Source organism: Rhinoraja longicauda, chromosome 31 (assembly GCF_053455715.1).
Source record: "Rhinoraja longicauda isolate Sanriku21f chromosome 31, sRhiLon1.1, whole genome shotgun sequence".
In the NCBI taxonomy this organism is placed as follows: domain Eukaryota; kingdom Metazoa; phylum Chordata; class Chondrichthyes; order Rajiformes; family Arhynchobatidae; genus Rhinoraja; species Rhinoraja longicauda.
The window spans coordinates 14,597,985-14,617,459 of NC_135983.1; the positions used below are offsets into that span (position 1 = coordinate 14,597,985).

The following is a 19,475-nucleotide window of genomic DNA, read 5'->3' on the forward strand; positions in this document are numbered from 1 at the left end:
TAGCGAGTCAGTCAGTTGCATCAAAACCCCCGGGCACTTAGGAAACCTCCTCGCCTTTGGACCGTTGTGGTCCAGGGGGCAGTTCAATTGTCCAGGGCACTAGCAAAGGACACTATTGACCTTGCCATCTGTCCTTCATCCAAGGACAAGCATTGAAGTCCACATACCTGGCAATTTTCAAAAGGTTCAGACGTAATCACCAGAATAAAGAACAGCCATGTGTCCTTTTCACCACGGTAATGTCAAGTGTAAATGATATGATGTGTTTTGACATTAATTGCATTATCTGGCCAGGGAGGACTCAGCGAGGAAGCTGCAGGGAGTGACGGTAAATCGCACCGTGGAAGATCCAAGGTAAAGGCTCTGGTTTGGTTGTGTTCCCACAAGGCTGAACTCCAGCTTCACAATGACGAGAACTAGACAGAAAGCCACGTGGTGCCCAAGCTGTTCCTTTTAAACTGACTGAAACACCCATTAAAAATGTCCTTTAACAATGAACAAAGAATTAAAAGAAGATTATGGATGCATTATGACTAGTAGATTTGATGAAGTGATCAATCTGTCAGGACAATAATGAATCAGATGGAAGCTGTCATTCCAAACGTCACCATCCTCACGTTTTTGAGTTCTGATCAGTGAGTCATAGCGTCATACAACACTGAAATAGTACATTTGGCCCAACTTGTCTATGCCGACCACGATGCCCTATCTAAACTAATCCTATATGCCCATGCCTGGTCCATATCCTGTTAAACCTTTCTTATCCATGTACCTGTCTAAGTGTCTTTTAAATGTTGTTATTGTACCTGCCTCAACTACTTATTCTGGCAGTTCATTCCAAGCACCCAGCCTTTTTGTAAATCACTCTCCGTTAAACTAACTGGAACCCATGAGAATTCCTCATGATAATAGACAATAGACAATAGGTGCAGGAGTAGGCCATTCGGCCCTTCGAGCCAGCATCGCCATTCAATGTGATCATGGCTGATCATTCTCAATCAGTACTCCGTTCCTGCCTTCTCCCCATACCCCCTGACTCCGCTATCCTTAAGAGCTCTATCAAGCTCTCTCTTGAATGCATTCAGAGAATTGGCCTCCACTGCCTTCTGAGGCAAAGAATTCCACAGATTCACAACTCTCTGACTGAAAAAGTTTTTCCTCATCTCAGTTCTAAATGACCTACCCCTTATTCTTAAACTGTTCTGGACTCCCCCAACATCATAGAGAGAAATGGGCACAAATGAATGGGTAAATATGTCAGAGCCTTTCACCCTCAGAGGAAAAGCAAAGCTCAGTTTGCGCCCCAGCTGCTTGGTCAGTATTTGATCCCAGAGCATACCTCTGCTCTCTAACCCATCCCCACAAGCTCACAACTCTCCACCAATTTAGCACATTCATTCTCTCACCTTTACTATTGGGAGCTGCTCCTGCTTGCTGCTTCCCACTTGCATTTTAACCACGAGTCTAGATCCTGTATAAGATATGACGAGTACAACAGAATAGGAAAAGATTTTCCTTCTCTCAAGTGGTCCACTCTCCCTCACAGCATCTACAGACCGAGATTCATACAACTGTAAAAATTAGGAGCAGGATTCGGTCACTCGGCCTTCATCATTTTATAAGATCATGGTTGATCTGGCCTCAATGCTTCAGCAACCTTCAACCCCCTTGTGGATCATAATTATATCTACTACTGCCTTCAAAATACTGTACAACTTTGCTTCCGCTACCCTTTAAGGAAGAGAGTTCCAATGTTTTATGAGCCTTTGAAAGAAGAACTTTTGCCTCGGAACTGCCTTAAATGGGTGACCAATTATTTTAAGCAGTGATCCATCACAGCCGACAGTCTCTCCACTTGCACCCACCTAACATCTCAGAATGTTTTGTGTGTTTTCCTTCAGTGGGCGCTGTAGAAAATATTGAGGTTACAACCCTGCCGAAGGACAGAGGATGTGAAACAGGAGGAGTGTTATAATTATTGCAGGCGTCAGGTCAATGTTTTATGGATGTGCGTCTTCTAGATTCAGATGGATATACATAAGGGCCAGCCACACACAGTCACTGCAGATGTGTGGTGCTGATTTTCCAAAGGTACAGACATCATCACAGGAATGAAGATCATCCATGTGTGCTTTTCACAGCAGTAATGTCAAGAGTAAATGATGTGATGCGTTTTGACATGGATTGCATTATCTATTTACTGAACCACCATTTAAGTTTGCAGTGAGGAAGAGCCCATCAAGGTAAAGAAATTACCAAAGAGAACAAAACCTTGCATCTTGGTTTCTCTGTGTCAGCACCCAGTGCTCCCAGCTCAGAGGAATGTGTCCCCTACATTGTGCAACAGACACAGGGGCACATTGCATTGAATCATTAAATATGTCAGAAATAAAAATAGAAAATGATCTTTCCTCCATCTGAAACATATCAGACTTTTGTTTCTGATTAATAATCATTGATCAAAAATACTAAATCTGTTTGTCTCTCTGCAGACTCTGTTGGATCTCTCGCATTATCTGTTTTATTTCAGTTTTCCATCATCTGCAGCATTTTGCTTTTTCACTGATGTCAGAAAGAGCTTAAAACACCCAGCATAAAGCCCCATCACACCATGTTTCCATGTCCCATTGCAACCTTCTAGTGGTTGTGCTGATTAAGGTTACCAATTTAGTGCTACGTTGTGCCAGTTGTGATGAACCAAAATTGATGTTTGATAACACCAACCCATAGAAACTACTACATATTATAATGTCAGCTATTTTGTACATTGGTTTACATGATATAGGAGAATGCAGTATTGAATGTGACATCAAACAATAGTGATCATGAAATTGGTGAGTTCATGCAATCTTCTTTGTTCTGTGGTAAGGTTTGATCTGTAGGTGGTAAATGGATAGCAATTTAAGTAAGATTAACCACTGTCCGTAGTGTTTTCAGCCTCCTGCGCTTTCCACCAACTCTGTGGAGTAGTGAGGGTAGCAATAGGCAGATAGAACAGGTGGATGCGTGGCTGAGGAGATGGTGCAGGGGGCAAGGATTCAGAATTTTAGACCATTGGGTTTCCTTCTGTAGCAAAGGTGACCTGTACAAGAGGGAAATTGTTGCACCTGAACAGAAGGTGGACCAATATCCTGGTGGGCAGATTTTAGTGCTACCAGGGAGGGTTTAATGTGTAGGAAGGAACTGCAGATGCTGGTTTACACCAATGATAGATACAAAATGCTGGAGTAGCTCGGCAGGACAGGCAGCATCTCTGGACAGAAGGAATGAGTGACATTTCAGGTTGAGACCATCTAGGGAGGGTTTAATATAGATTAGCAGGGGCATGGGATCTAATGCCATAATGAGGCTGGTGGGATGTTGGAAGTCCTTATAGAAGATAATGACAACAGGTTCAGTAGTCAACATAGGCAGGAGCATGGCAGTGAATAAGGAAAGAAGTTGGATTAAATTGCATTTATTTCATGGATAGGATGGAATAATGAATATTATCAATGGGTAATCAATGGGCATTATTGTTAAATGTTACTCCCCGTGTCCTGCATCTGTACATTGTGGGCAGCTTGATTGTAATCATGTATAGTCTTTCCTCTAACTGGATAACACGCAACAAAAAAATGTTTTTCACTGCACAATAAACGAAACTAAAAAAAAACGAAACTAATATTCAACTTTGTGTTGTTGCATTAATGGGCTGCTGTTAACGGGCGGCTGTTAATAGGTGGCTGTTAAGTGCAGCAATTAAGAATTTATTTGTTGCATTGCTGGTACGTATTACAATTAAACACTCTTGACTCTGGGCAAGTCTCACCTTTTGAAACCCTTTTGAACGGGGTAGTGGGTGTATGGAACAAATTGCCGGAGGAGATAGTTGAGGCAGGAACTATTGCAATGTTTAAGAAACATTTAGACAGGTACATGGCTGGGTCAGGTTTAGAGGGATATGGGCCCAAACTCAGGCAGGTGGGACTAGTGTAGATGGGACAGGTAGCTGAGGCTCTCACACTGTCAGACCAGGGCAGACTTTTAACCCAGTTTTTGTCAGTGAACCGCAAACATTTAACCCACTACCACTAAACACCACCCTAACATAACAAAGGCACTCCTTCCCAGCTGATAACTATATTGCTAACTTCCAAAAATAGTTACTTTCCACTTTTAGCATAATCATGGCCCAGGCAAGTACCAAGTGGCAAAAGTAATTCTAATTCTGAATCAAGAGGATAACATGAACATACAAGGCATGATAAAAAGAATGAATGAGCAGAGGACAAAAGGGTAGGATATGATCTGTGACTTATGGTAGCAGACTAGGCTTCACTTCAGTATCTCATCCACCAATCTATGTGAAAGATTATTGTGAATTTATTACCCTTGGAAATTTGATATTTATATTTCAACAATTTGATCCCGCTTCCCAATCTACAGCTTATTTAAATGAAAGTTAACAATATAAGCCAACCGCTGATTGATTCCTTATGCTAAGAGGCATATTTAGGTATTTAGCTGTGTCATGACAGTCCAGTGTCTGCCTTTGATGATTGACTTTTATCAGATAGTTCAGCTCTGTGAGCATTTACAATGTTTTTAGCCCTTCCTCTGGAACAGGATAATAACAGTGTCTCATGAGTCTGATCACAGAGTTTATAAAAATCTTCTGCAGTACTTTCCAAAACTAAAATGGAACCTTACAATGATTCTATTTCAATAATAATCTGCTCCCTTACCTGCCCACAATTTCAACATTGGAAATTGCGTAGAAGTACTTGCTTAAGTATTTCCTCTGCACAAATGTCCCTCCAGTTGCAGGTTTTATCAGCCTGATGCGAAGGTCTGTTAACGTGAAAAAGTCTCTTAGACCCTTGTTGATGTCCATTCTCTTGTACAGAGCCTCCATATTCTGGAGGAACGAGCCTGCAAAAATGGCAAAGCGTTCTTTGACCTCAAAATGCAAGTTCTTCTCATTTTCAAAGCCCACCCACTTGGAGTAGTCTTCGGTGCAGATGATCTGGAGAGCAGTCACGGGTGAGAGATCTCGGACATTTTTGGCCTCCATTCTGAAGGCCTCCATGCAGTCTTCTGCATAGTACTGATAAGGCTGCCATGTCCTTCCATAATTTAGGGACTTCTCCAATATCATGGTGGTGGGTCGGCCTGCCTCAAAGGTAATGACGATATTCTCGGTGAGTTGGATGCTCTTGTTCCAGGACAGAGTGATGTTAGCCAGGAGCGGTTCAGGGTATTTTTTCCAGGTGACACTTTGCCAGTAAGTTACAGGTCCATTATCTTCCTGATCAAACATTAGTTTGGGGGGGTGAGCCAGGTCAGGGTTTGAAACATCACATTCACTAAAGCACATGTAGGGATTGCCCTGAAATGAGAACATTTGAAACGTTGCGTTAGTTCTGGTTAATTTATTTGGTGGTTAATTTACTTAGCAGTTCATTCAATAAGACAATAGATCATGCTTACAAAATCGACAGTGATGCCACAGTAAATAGGAAGGATAGTTCATAACATAAGGAATGGATTCTCCATTCTCCATTCTACGTTCCAAAAACGTTTGGCGACAGTATAAGAGTCTGAAGAAGGGTCTCGACCTGAAACGTCACACATTGCTTCTCTCCTGAGATGCTGCCTGACCTGCTAAATTACTCCAGCATTTTGTGAAATAAATACCTTCGATCAGTATGACAATGTGACTTCCTACATGCCATTTTTTTTAATGCCTGGAGAGCATTCCTTCAACAACTTTGTTGTCCTTTTCCTCAAGCAGGGTGAACACGAACCAGCTTTACCCCTTTCCCATATCCAATCACCATTATGAAATTTTGCACATTCTGGATTATTAAGTATGTAATCTCCTAGTGAGATTTTCCAACTAGGAGGAAATATAATGCTTCATCTTAATGTGTGATTGAAATGGAAAGGGTATTTTTAGAATAGTGAATTTGTTTTTACATCTTTTTATCATCGGGCAGCAGGATACTAGATAGAGGTTTGATTTTCCACAGAGAGCATGCCTGGCTGATGACATGTTCAAGGAGTAGGTATATAGTGGAGATCAGTCACTGACAGGAAACAAGTTAAACTCAAATTTACTCCAGTTTAACCACTCATATATGTTCAACAGTAGCAACTTCAAGAGCCATTTCATTGTAGCTGAAGAGGGAGAAATGAATAAATAATTCATGTATACATCAAGGGGAGGAAACTAGGGATAACTCCAGCTCCTTTTGAGTGGAGCCACAGGATAATTTATGTCACTTGAGTGCACAAGGGGTTTTAGGTTAACCTTTCAAACAAAAAGCACACTTATATAATTACAAATCAGGATAGTTTGTGACATTAGGAGGAACTTGAAGTTAGCAATGTATGTCTGCTGGCCTTATTTATTTTTAGGTTTATTGTTGTCACATGCATTGAGGTAGAGTGAAAAGCTTTGTTTTGCATGCTATCCAAACAGATCACATAACATGATACGTAAATACAATCAGGTCAAACCCAAGTTCAATAGATAGAGCAAAGGAAAGGTACAGAGTGGAGAATATAATTCTCAGCATTGTAGCACATTAGTTCCATGGACAAAATCCAATATTCACATTGGGGTAAAAATGAATCTGACAGTCAACTAGCTTATGGAAAGACCATTTAGAAGCCTGACAACAGAGGGGAAGAAGCTGTTCCTGAGTTTGGTGATGCGCGCTTTTAGGTTTCTGCATCTTCTATCAGATGGGAGCTGGAAGAAAAAAGAATGGGTGGAACAAGTTTTTGATTTTGTTGGCTGCTTTTCCAAGGCAGCCCATTCATACGAATGTAGATGGAGTTAATGGTGGGAAATTGCTAAGATTTGTGGTCAGTACCCAATGATTGGCATGGACATAGGGAGCTGAGGGGCCTCCTTCTGTTCTGTGTGTCTCTGTGACTCTACACACTATGGTCGTGTTCCTGAGGCTGTTCCTTCTTCTGTTCCTGAACCTGAAGCTGAGAAGCTGTTCCTGAATCAGGAGATCATTTGGCCAAACGTGTCTATGGAGCTTAGACCCTCCGTCTCACTGCCCTGTGATGGAATATTGTTCACCTTCCTGCAAGGTGCCACTGCAACACTCAAACTGCTCCACACCATCCAGCATTAAACAGTTTTCATGACTGGCAACCTATCCATCAATTTGCAATTATATTTGTAGATGTCTTTATCACAGTCATACTCCTGGAGCTCCCTACCTAATTGTGGGAGTTTATTCAAATGATTCACAAAAGACTGATCAGTCCCATCTTCTCAAGAACAATGAGGAATGGCAATAGAATCCCCCTTTTTCCCCTGAATAAATATATTAAAGATATCTACTATTAATATCTGGGGGACATACTTGCAGCCAAGAACATATTTATTTATCTGTTTTCCTGTCCTTGGGAAGTCAAAGTCCCTTATACCTCAGTCAGCCAATATGTGCAACGTGAGATGCCACAAACAGCAGGTAAGATATATCACCACTTAATCTGTTCCATCAGTGTAAAATTGTGAAATATTTATATGATCTACTGCATTGTCTTTAATTAATGCTTCGCCCACAATATGACACTTATGACACTTTTGACACAGCAGAGGTCTCTTCACATTAAAATAAAGTATCTGCCTAAATGATGTCTTCAAATTCCGAACCAGGGTGAGATGCAATCAATTAAATAATTTTGACACATTCAAGGCTGTAGTCATACCACAAGGATACTGAGTGCACTGATTATATGCACCAACTATTTCAGTCTTCACATGAATATTTTTATTTGAGGAAACTAAGTGTACATTCAAATCTAACAGAACTAACTGTGTTTATTCAAAGCTAAAAGTATTTCAAAACAATAATACCTTGAATCAAAGTATAAAACAAAATAATAAAATGGTAATTAAACCAACATTTAAATGTGGATAATTGTTTTAAAAATAACCCGTTCACGAATAACCAAATGCAATAAAAATAGTAAATTCAAAAATAGAGATTCTTTGACTTGTTAGTCAGAATAATTGCTCTGTGTGGATATCACATTTAATATTCCCACTTCGATCACAGATTGGCAGTGGACCAACTTGCCACTTTCCACCCAAATAATAAACTGAGAAACCCAATACTATAAAACTACTCCAGCTACTAAGTTTGGAATGCAGGAGCCATTTTTCCTCATGAATGTGATTCTGCGGTAACTGAGGCTTGGTATGAATGGGCTAGGTCTGGAGGGATATCAGTCAGCATGAGTGGAGTGACCAGGGAAATGGTTGGAGAAGCAAGTCCATTACCACATGCATTTAACTTCATTACAGAGCTTTTGCGTTGATGGAACTGCGCATGAAACTGTTTGGCAAGAGGTTTAGTTTACTAACAGCCCTGAAGTAAATTGCATTTACATTTATGAATGTCCATACATTTTGGAACATAACTCTTTCAGAGGCTCAATGTATGTATACCCATCACAGTTTCAGAATGATCTCCATAGTCTTAAAACACGTTTGGCTTACATTTGGATTGTGGTGGGTTGTTGTTTTCCTCCCCCACAAACCAGTACTGTCACATTTACTGGAGTGCTGTTTTCACAGATTAATTGAATGGCACCGTGGTATATTAAAAGGATATGATCGTCTGAAGTCTCTGTATAATAAGGAGTCAGGTTTGTCAGGAATATTAGAATCACAGCAGATGGTGGTGTAAATCAACAGCAATTAGGTTTAAAGTAGAGAATGGATCTGATGTTTATCTCAAATTGTCAAACTAATGACAGAATTTTAAAACTGCCTTTCGTTCTAACACCCTCGTCTTTGTTCCCACTGCCTTATTAGAATTTGTGCAAGTCAGTTTCTCTTAACGTATGTGCTTTCTATTGGAAAAAAATATACATTCATTTATGGATGTGCTGCAGCAAGGATAGATATTTTAACTGGATGATAACTAAAATGAAAGTGTATTTTTTTATGAACCAAAGAAAACTAAAATACTCTGGGGAAGTTGGCACTGTAGCCATTAGCACAGATCACTCCTTCAGATCTGACAGCTTTGAAATTTTGAAACGGTATATGGTATGCATTTTAACACCATTTCATTCTCATTAAAAATTTCCCAAATCTATAAGCATTTGGGAGGATGTAGAGTACTAAAGGAAGCAGATTGATTTGAAAAACACACGAAAAGACACTGATACAGTTTTGTACAAGTTTACATTTAGCCTTCTATATGTTGAAATATCCACCTGCCTTCAACCTGCACACACCATCTTACTCATAGTGACAGGAGGCTTCAGGGATACATCAGTTAGTATGTGCTCTATCAAATAGTTTTCAAGGATATGGGAACAATCACAGTGAACACAATGGTGTTAATGTGGGAAACATGGAGCTGTGAACACGATGGTCTTTTCATGGATTGGATAGGCAAATGGACAAGGTAAAGAGGAAACCGATTAATTTAGTTTAAAGATACAGCAAGGAAATAGGTTGACTGTTGATTACCTGTTCACACTTGTTCTATGTTATCCCACTTTCTCATCCACACCCTACATGCAGAGGCCGGTTAACATACAAACTGGTATGTCTTCAGGATGTGGGAGGAAACCAGAGGACCCAGAGGAAATTCACGCGGTCACAGGGAGAGTGTGCAAACTCCACACACACAGCACCCAAGGTCAGGATCGAACCCAGGTATCTCGAACCAGTGGTTCTACAAGCTACGCCACTGTGCTGTCTTCAAATAGAAATTCCATAGAGAAACTTAGTTCCAAGGGGAGTGGATGAGGGGTGCAGGGAAAGAAGAACTGTGGGAAGTGGTGAGGTGTCAGTGCGAGAGGGGATAGAAAGAGATCAGAGAAATAGAGATGTGCACAGATCCCAACAGCTTTTTAAATTGCCTCCTGGTATTTGGACTCAGAGGTGAGAAGTGAGAGGGTTGGGAGAAAACCACTTCTCCGAAGGAGAAAGTGAAAGGTGATTACTTTGAGGATGACCCAGAGTTGTGGGAAGCCAAGGCTCTGTAATTGACTAGGATTCAAGGGTAGAAAAAAATACTGTAGGTTAAAAATGAATGGCTGTCCATGCAGAGCAAAAGCTTGTTATGAGACCTGCAGTATCCCAGACTGAAGCCATTCAGGGAATGAGTGGGAACCATCCCCTTTCTGAGAGTGGGAGGAAATGTTACCATTTCATCCAATTGGTTTTACTAATCTATTCACGATCAGAACTTTTAAGGATCTGGATTTGCATTGGGGCGAAATTAAATATTGATGATAAAAATTAGTTCAATTATTACTGACATATTATAAGACATACTCAATAGTTAATTAGCCACTAATGGAATCACTGGGCTTTCTAAAGCTGCTGAGAGGGGCAATATTTTAAACAATCTGTTTGTCCTCACACAGGAGTAAATATTGATGAAAGTGAAGTCTTGAAAGGCCGGTGTTGGTGGCGACGTTAAAGGCATGAATCTATCAAGGCAGCAGACGAACTTAAGAGACACACTGAGGAAGCATCAGGTGCAACATGGAGAGGACAAACCACCTCACTTCCCCTGTGCATATTCCAGGACAACTTTTGTCCGGTTTATACAGACACCCACAACATTAATTAAACTATTTCTCCCCTTAGACTTCAATTAATCGAACTGCTGAACACCTTGAGAAAAAAACCTTAAATCGAGTATTTAAACGAGTGTGTATTTACCGTACGCTACCCGGATATCATTAGAACATACAGTGTAGAAAAGTGTAGCGCAGGAGCTTCAGCCCACAATGTCTGTGCCGATCATGACGCCAAGATAAACTAAACTCATCTACCTACAAACCTATAATGTAAAAGATAAATGTAATATGTGGAAAACTAAAACACCGGTGAGCTGATATTGTTGTAAATGGGGTGCAGTGCACACGGGTTGTGTCCCAGTTGAAACCTGAACTTGCTGGAAGCCGGCACTGTGTTTCGTTCATACATCCAGCATCTGCAGCCCTTCTGTCTCCAGCCCTGAACCTGTTTATCTCTATCCGTCCTCGCTCTGTGCCTCCTTCAAGTAAATAAACTCTGCGCTTTGATTAAATATTAATATCCCAGAAAGACCTCTTTCCAAGGAGAACGTTACTAATTCAGGCGTTGCTCAACCACTCTCAAGTTCTATTGATTTTTCTCTTTGGAAAGGTCGTCTGAAAGCAAGGACGCAGGCAACTGAGAATTGTAAAAGTGTTCCTCGCTGTGCATAATGTGATTCAACGACAGATTCTCATAAGTATTTTTTTTCTCATTTATGGAAGGAGAGGGCGACGTGTTTCTAAGGGCGATCTGCAAAACGTGGAGCTATGTTCTGGGACGTTGTGAATGGGTAAATTGTGTTAATACTTTGTGTCAGAGATCGCTTGTCCCTCTCGCCCAGTGTCAGGGGGACATCTGAGATATGGAACTCCGCAGAGCTACTCTGCGGACCGGAAAAAAATGTGGTAGGGGTGGGGGTGGATGAGGGGAACGAGGTTATGGAACCACATTTACCACCCCTAAGCTATATCCCCTATCTGTCAGGGTTAAATTCGTCGGGTTAAATCCGGTCTAGAGAGTCCACTGGACTGTAGTTGACACATCGTTGCTGTGAAAACCCTGGCATCTTTAGCAGCAAGTTTCCCACCATGCCAGTCCCTCTGCCCAACCCATCTCTCTGATTTAACCTCCTTGCAACTCGAACGATGGGAGACCATGCGCGTCCGCCTAGACCAGTGGTGATCCCCATTAGAGTCAGTCATAGAGTGATACTGTGTGGAAACAAAACCATTCGGCCCAACTTACCCACATCAGCCGACATGTCCCAGCTACACTAGCCCCACCTGCCTGCGCTTGGTCCATATCCCTCCAAACCTGTCCTATCCATTGGAGGCTGTTCTCAGGAGAAAACGAGAACTATATATGACCGCCATATATACTTGTCAACTTAGTGTGTACTCAACAAAGAATGGCAAGTCATTGCCAGTCCAAACAACTCTATAATTATCGCAGAGGAGAGTCTGTATTGAACATAAGGGCCTGGCGCCCGCCCTGGTGAAAATCCACCAGAGTTAGACGTTGGATTTACACCTGAACTAAACTGTTCCCTCCCCCCACCAGCCGCAGCTACCGGTGTAAATCAGTGCGCCTCCTGCTTGATGTTTTTCCATCTTCGAGCAAATTTCTAAAAGTAAAGGAATTATTTTTTTCAGTATTGGAAGGAACACGGGTAAGAAATATTTCCACGGTTTGTTTTTCAGATTGGACCTTCGTCGCCAAGAAGTATAAGAAAATAACTGCAGATGCTGGTACAAATCGATTTATTCACAAAATGCTGGAGTAACTCAGCAGGCCAGGCAGCATCTCGGGAGAGAAGGAATGGGTGACGTTTCGGATCGAGACCCTTCTTCAGACCCTTCGTCGCCATATTGCCCCTTTACCAGACTCCACACACGCGTCCTAACGTCAGCGAAGCGGCATCGGGCCGACATCACTCATTCCATCCGTTACATTCAGGCGGTGAGTTGAAATAAAAGTTAATATTAATGCTGAGCTGCTCCAGGGCCCTCTCTTCCCATTCGACCTGGCTAGGAGACGGCTCTCTTCCCCCCGTGCGTGGGGTGGTTTCTGTAATCCCGAGGGGAACCACGCTGGGAGTAGAGCGAGTGGCGAGCTCTCTCTCTCTCAGCGCTGAGAGAACGCAGCACTGTCGCGGGGACCTTCAGCCGAGCCCGGCCGGACGCGAACAACCCCTGGCGCTTTTCTCATAGAAAATACCGTCACTTATTTCAAAATAGTGTGCATTCTGTGCCTCGGCCAAAATCTACCCGCAAAAAAACACCAGAATAAAATCAGTTCATTGTCACGTTCCTCTGCGGGAGGCAGATCTGACCGCGGGATTTTGACATGTTAACGACGACTACACTGGGAGATATAAGAAAATAACTGCAGATGCTGGTACAAATCGAAGGTATTTATTCACAAAATGCTGGAGTAACTCAGCAGGTCAGGAGAGAAGGAATGGGTGACGTTTCGGGTCGAGACCCTTCTTCAGACTGATGAATCTACACTGGGAGATTCTCTTCGTTAACTCCTTTTGCGGGATAGGGGTTATAGAAATGCAAATCCTCTCGTTCTCCTATGGCCATCGTTCAAAGTTAGATTTGCAATGTGACAAACCACATTTGAAATAATTTGTCTTGGATTGTCTCAAACTTTCAGGATTTTGAGCAGTCTCGCGAACAGTGATGTTGTAACCCCTGTTCCCCGAGGTATTAGACTCTGAAATAGTTGAACGGGTTGCACGCTATGTGTTAAATATCCCTGTACACAAGCGCTGGGCAGTGTCAGGGCGGATAGGTTACAATGTTCTGGATTGGCGGATCTGAGGAGATTCTTGCCCCAGTCATCGTCACAAAATCTCACTTAATCACCGACCCGTCTTCGTTCAGCCAATGCGACCGGACGGCCTTTGGATAGTTACAGCAGTTTGTCTTTGATTGCTTCTTTCTCGCTCTCACATTTTCTGGTAACCAATGGGATTCAGAAACTCCTCCAACATATACTCGGGATGGTGGTGCAGCGATGTGTAGTAAGGAACTGCAGATGCTGGTTTAGACCGAAGATAGACACAAAATGCTGGAGTAATTCAGCGGGACAGGCAGCATTTCTGGATAGAAGGAATGTGTGACGTTTCGGGTCAAGAAGAAGGGTCTCCACCCTAAAACATCACCGATTCCTTCTCTCCAGTGATGCTGCCTGGCCGCTGTGACTCCAGCATTATGTGTCTATCGTGGGTGTAGGGATGTTGCTTGACCCAACCGGTGGCTTCGCCCGATGGGACAGAAGGTTGTGATATCTTCTGATCTATCGGGAGAATCGACCCGGGCCCTCGTGTTCGACCAAAGTGTGGGGATTGACCTTGCTGCGTTTCGTGCAGAGTTGAACCATTCTCTGACTCGGTAGCTGATGAGCGCTCGGCTCCGCTCCCGGGCTGGACGTTGGCGATGAGAGCGAAGGTGAACCCTAAAGCCGCTCAGCGTGGGACATTTCTAAAGCATTGTTGTAGGAAGTAACTGTAGATGCTGGTTTAAACCGAAGATAGACACAAAATGCTGGAGTAACCCAGCGGGTCAGGCAGCATCTCTGGAGAAAGGGAATAGGTGACGTTTCTGGTCTCGAAGAGTCTCCACCCTTTTCTCCAGAGATGCTGCCTGACCCGCTGAGTTACTCCATCAATTTGTGTCTATCTTCTTGTCCTGGATTGTCCTCGCCTACACAACTGCAGTCCCCGCGCCGAATCGGTGGCACTTTGGAAGATTCCTGGACTGCTTAATTTGGTGACACAGGAAAGCAAACATTTGCTTCACTAACAGAGGACTCAATGCGTCCAACGGATTTACTGCTTGCCTGTGAGTGAAGATCTTGAATGTATATAGTGACTGTTACGAAGACGGTTCATTTCAAAACACAGTAGTGTGTTTTTGTGGGGATTGTAGGACACTGAATATTCACAAAGGATAGAATCATAGACGTGCACAGCACAGAAACGCGTCAGTACGGCCCTACTCGCCTATGCTGCCTATCTACGCTGATCCCCTCTGACTACATCGGGTTCATGTCCCTCTCTGTCTTTCCTACTTCTATACCTGTCCAAATAAATCCTTTTAACGTTGTAATTGTAACTGCAGGGAGCTTCACGTTGAATTCTATCTGTCCCCACAGGACGTTGGAGGATTTGAGATACTGACAATGAAAAACTATCTTACGTGACAGGGCCCCTCAGTTCCAAGCTACTTAGCTGGAGAACTAGGTCAGTGGGGAAGAGGAGGGATGCATGGACGTGACGGCAGTGAGCCGCTAAACCCTGTTGGGTCCGCATGGAGCGGGCGCACTAAGCGCACAGTGACTGAATACATTCATTGAGAAATGGTGTGCCTGATGTTACACCTCACCTTCGGCACCAGCGGTGATAGTTTAATGCATCGAACATTAAAAAATAGATAGTGTAGTTAGGAACTGCAGGTGCTAGTTGAAACCGAAGATAGACACAAAAAGCTGGAGTAACTCAGCGGGTCAGACAGCATCTCTGGAGAAAAGGAACAGGTGAAGTTTCGGGTCGAGACCCTTCTCCAGATCCTTCTTCAGTATACAGTGTTTTTAATCTGCAGCAGTTTAACGGAACAGCCGTGAGATTACTTCCTCGATAAACAGGAGTTAATGTTGGGGGTGAATGCTCTGCAATGGCATTGGCCGCTTTGTGTTATGTCAGTGGTGTGTGAGGCGAGGGCTCGCGGTGGAGAAGTGGCCGTGAGCGAAGGCGCTGGTGCCGCCTATACCTTTGTTTATTTAATCAATATTAACACCAGATGATTGTTGGTTTTGTGACAAAGCGGCACATCATGAATTAATGATGAATTAATCCCCAAAGGGGTGCGGATCAGGAATTAGTTAGCCACTCCCCCCCCCCCCCCCCCTCATGCTTTAAGCTGCAAGCCCCCCCCCCCCTCCCCCACACAACAACCGTCGGCACAAGACTCTGGAGAGGTGACATCTCCATTAGTACCAAATTAAAATGCTCCAGTTTCTGCGACATTGTGGGCAAATAGGTGGAAGGTAGGTTCATCCGGATTTCTGGATGCAAATGGCAGAATTCAGTTTGCTGACCGTGTCAGACCAACGAGAACATGACTGGCCCGGTAAACAACAGGACTTCACCGGGACTGGGTGATGGTTTTGGTTTGCCGCTATCAACAAACTTTCATTTTAACTTAAACCCGGACTCGGTTACCAACTGTTTGCTGGCATTCGATAGTCATTAATAAACGGAACATATCTGAACATTTGTTGGCGCCGCACTGGAAGAGGGGGGGGAGGGGGGGGGAGAGAGGGAGGGAGAGATGCGGTGGAGATTTCACAAGTAATACTAACTGTGCTTTGAAGAAAAACCCTGGCAGAGGGAAGATGAAATAAGAACCTTTAGACGCGGGTGTTTGCACTAAAGACAATAATAACCATCAAGTCTCCGTTGATACACACGTGATCGAAACAACTAATTCGATCAATATAATCCCCGCTGAAAACAGTCCCAGGGACATCTCTTCGATTCTTCGATTCCATTCCAATCGATTGCTCGCGGCAGTGGGGACTTGAGACACCCATCCTGTTCCACATCCAATTTGAAACAGGTTATTGTGGATTATTTAATCCAAACAAAAAAAAAATCACAGGTATGCCGAGGCAAAAAGTTCCACTTTGGGCGGAGAGAGCGCCTTTCGTTGGTGAATGTCACCAATATTTACAATGTACTTCCTGGGTTTTGCTTTTTTGAAAACGAAAGATTACATTGAAGTTTACTGCAACAATGCTGTGCCGATCCCGAGCCCATACGTCGACCATCCAATTGCCTCCTGACACCCGCTGAGTTCCTCCAATAGTTTGATGTTTTTCCTCTCCGGGATCTAGCACCCGCAGTCCCTCGTGTCCCCAATATCTGTACCCGGAGCTGTTGCTCAGTTTAAACTCATCTCCATTTTTCACCCCCCCACCACCCTCCCCTCCACCCTCCCCTCCACCCTCCTCTCCGCAGCCCGCAACAGAGAACGCGGTCGCATGTAATACAGGTCTTTAACAATTCCAAGTAACATTGGGGGATTTTAATAATCCGTTCGCTGGCTAATCCGGATGCAATGTGGTTGAGTATGGATTCTGTACAAATAGATCTATATTTTTAAATCATGCATCAGACCCTTAGCGTTCTTTCCAAATAACCGTGTGTCTATTAGCCAGCTGCTTATTGAGCTAAACCGACGGCATTCGCTCTCAGCTGAATTATTTATGCCGTAAAGTGCATTCATTGTCGCTCCTGGACCGCGAACTAAGTCCGAGTTTAGCGAATTACCAGCGAGCCGCTGTTGGTGAATTGCCAGGGTCCCGCTGAGTTACTCCAGCATTTTCGTGTCTATCTTCGCTGTAAACTAGCATCTGCACAATTACCTGTATTGTTTCCTGTCGGTACTCCCACATGATGTTCTATCCAGCTTGTCTCTGCACGTTTCGGAGCCGATTCCAGGCCCCAGCGATGTAGCGAGGAAATTGCGGATGGCGGATGAATCCTCTCACCTCCCGCTGCAGAGCGCGGACAGTGGCAAACAAACATCCCGATAAAGCGCGACCCCACACGCAACTACTTGGAGTTTCTAAGCTTTGGTTTAAGGGTATTCCGCAACTCTTTAAGCTCTGGACCACGGAGACAATCTAGGCTCTCGAGGTCCAAGTAGACGGGTGGCAGCGAGGCGGCGTGGAAGATTATGATGGGAATGGAGCACGCAATCTCATGGTTGGATATCCCGGACAGAAAGTCGCCGTTTGCCGTCGGCTCTTCCCTCTCTTACCCCCCCCCCCCCCCCCAACACACACACACACACTTTGTGAAAGTCTAAGCATCGGCTTTCCCACGCTGTTACGCCAGGCTTTGCGGAGCTGCACACCATTTCGGAGCCCGCAACCGTTCACAACTCGCGTAGCGGAGCAGTCGCAGCACCAGGCAGCAACGTTTAGTTTCGTTTAGAGATACAGCGCGGAAACAGGCCCTTCGGCCCACCCAGTCCGCACCGACCAGCGATCCCCGCACACTCACACTATCCTACACACACTGGGGACAATTTACATTTATACCAAGCCATATAACCTACAAATCTGTATGTTCTTGGACGTGTCTGAAAGTTTACTCGGAATCAGACCAGTGCATGAAATAGAAACCATTCGACGCGAGGCACAGATGGAAACAGCGTCTCTTTCTCTTGCCCGCGTATCCCCGCTACACCTCCCGCCCACACTCCTCACTTACCAGGGCACAGAAGCGCTCGGGCGGGTCCCCACAAGTCACCACCGCCGGCTCCACCTTCACTTTCAGGTACGACTTCATGGACACGGGTCTGGGCTGACACGCGTAAAACTCCCAGGAAGGGCCGTCATCGGTGTTGACCAGCGACTTGCAGCTGTCGTACTGTGTCCTGGCCGGCAGCAGAGAGTAGATGAGGGCGGCCAGCTGTAGCATGGGCATGGGGCCGGAGCGCATGGTCCCCGGGCGGAGCGCACACGCAAGGCTCGGGTCGGATGGCGAGGCGAGGCTCAGTTCAGCACGGGTAGCAAACACACAGCAGACCCGCACCGCCGCAACCCGGGCGCTCCATAGTTCCCGAGAGAACTCAAGCTGAAGCTCATAGATCCAAACCCTTCAGCTGTCCGTGCAGAGGGAGCGGGTCAATCTGGGCGCTGTCCAAGTGTAAACCCGCCGCTTAAAGTCTCCCAAATCCAGTCGGGGATTACTGCGAGCCCATCTGGACGGCCTGAGTTCTACGCCTCTCCAATCCTCTCCTGATTCGCGTGAGCATTCTCGGCAACTAAGTGAGAGAGAAACATAGGCGTGAGCTGACACGGGCGCATAACTTACACAAACTGCCTGCCTTGCGCGTTCCTCCTGCTACAGTTTGGCAGCGCGGGTGTGGAGGGCGACCGCGAGTTTACTGCGGGAATCAGGGGTCATTGGCAGAGAGACATGGTGGCAGGGAGAATAACGGGGACAACGGAAGGAGAGACTGACCTGGGGGAAATGAGCGATCCGGTGCTTTAAACATAACGCGCGCTGGCTGCGGGGGCTGGCTACACATGAGAGGCTGGTCGCTTCCCGGCCTCTCCTCCTGGCTTCAAGGGCAGATGGCCGCACATGCCGTGGTCCAACTTAATGTGGAGGCTAAATCCCCCTAACATCACTTTCAATCACTATCTGTGCTTTTATGTCAGAGCAGCATCAAGTCTGCGCAACTTCCTCCCGCACAGCCCCGGGCTCGGCTCTTCCCAATCAGCTTAAAGGGACAGCGCTGAGCCCATGCTCTTAAAGGGACAGATGCCGGAGATGGTGGGGGTGGAATGGGGAACCCGGGATCAGAAGGATGGGAAACGGGAGGGAGGGAAGTGGGGTGGGGGGGAGGAAATTACTCAGAATTGACTGAAGTCAGCGTTTTCTCACGGTAGGGTTGGGGAGGGGGTGGGGGTGGGGGTGGGGGTGGGGGTGGGGGAGGGGGGGGAAGGGTCGAGAGCCATTCGTTTCTCGGCCACTTTTAAAGGTTTATCCAATCTCCCGATCGCCTTCCTGGGGAAGGGTGATTCAAAGTCATATAAGTCTCAATTTTCTTTAGAAGAGAATCGCAATGTGGCTCGAGAGGAAACGGTCTTAAAGACAAGCGTACCGACACCTCAAGGCTATTTAATCTGGTGGAATGTCGTCGGCGCCGTCTCTTGGCGTCGGGCAGGTGAACTTCACAGTGAAAGAAAGTACAGGCACGGCACGGCACAACTCCCCGGTCCCTGTGTGGAAAGAAAGGCCCGCGGTGTGTGATGAACTTTAACATGGAATCTGTGCAGGACTGAGCCTCGCAAAAAAAAGCCGGTTACACGGCGTTTACTGCGCTCC

The 19,475-nt window shown here is 45.0% G+C and overlaps 1 protein-coding gene across 1 annotated transcript in view; it reads right to left on the bottom strand.

Moving 5' to 3' along the window:
* Positions 1–18,857, bottom strand: part of ntng2b (netrin g2b) — a 70,232-nt gene extending 51,375 nt beyond the window's left edge. The window contains exons 1-3 of the mRNA XM_078426123.1: positions 18,606–18,857; positions 17,850–18,405; positions 4,728–5,371 (exon numbers count right to left, since the gene is read on the bottom strand). Of these exons, the coding sequence (XP_078282249.1) occupies positions 4,728–5,371; positions 17,850–18,080 (875 nt within the window). The 5' untranslated portion in view covers positions 18,081–18,405; positions 18,606–18,857. The remainder of the gene's footprint in view (positions 1–4,727; positions 5,372–17,849; positions 18,406–18,605) is intronic.
* Positions 18,858–19,475: the final 618 nt, after the last annotated feature.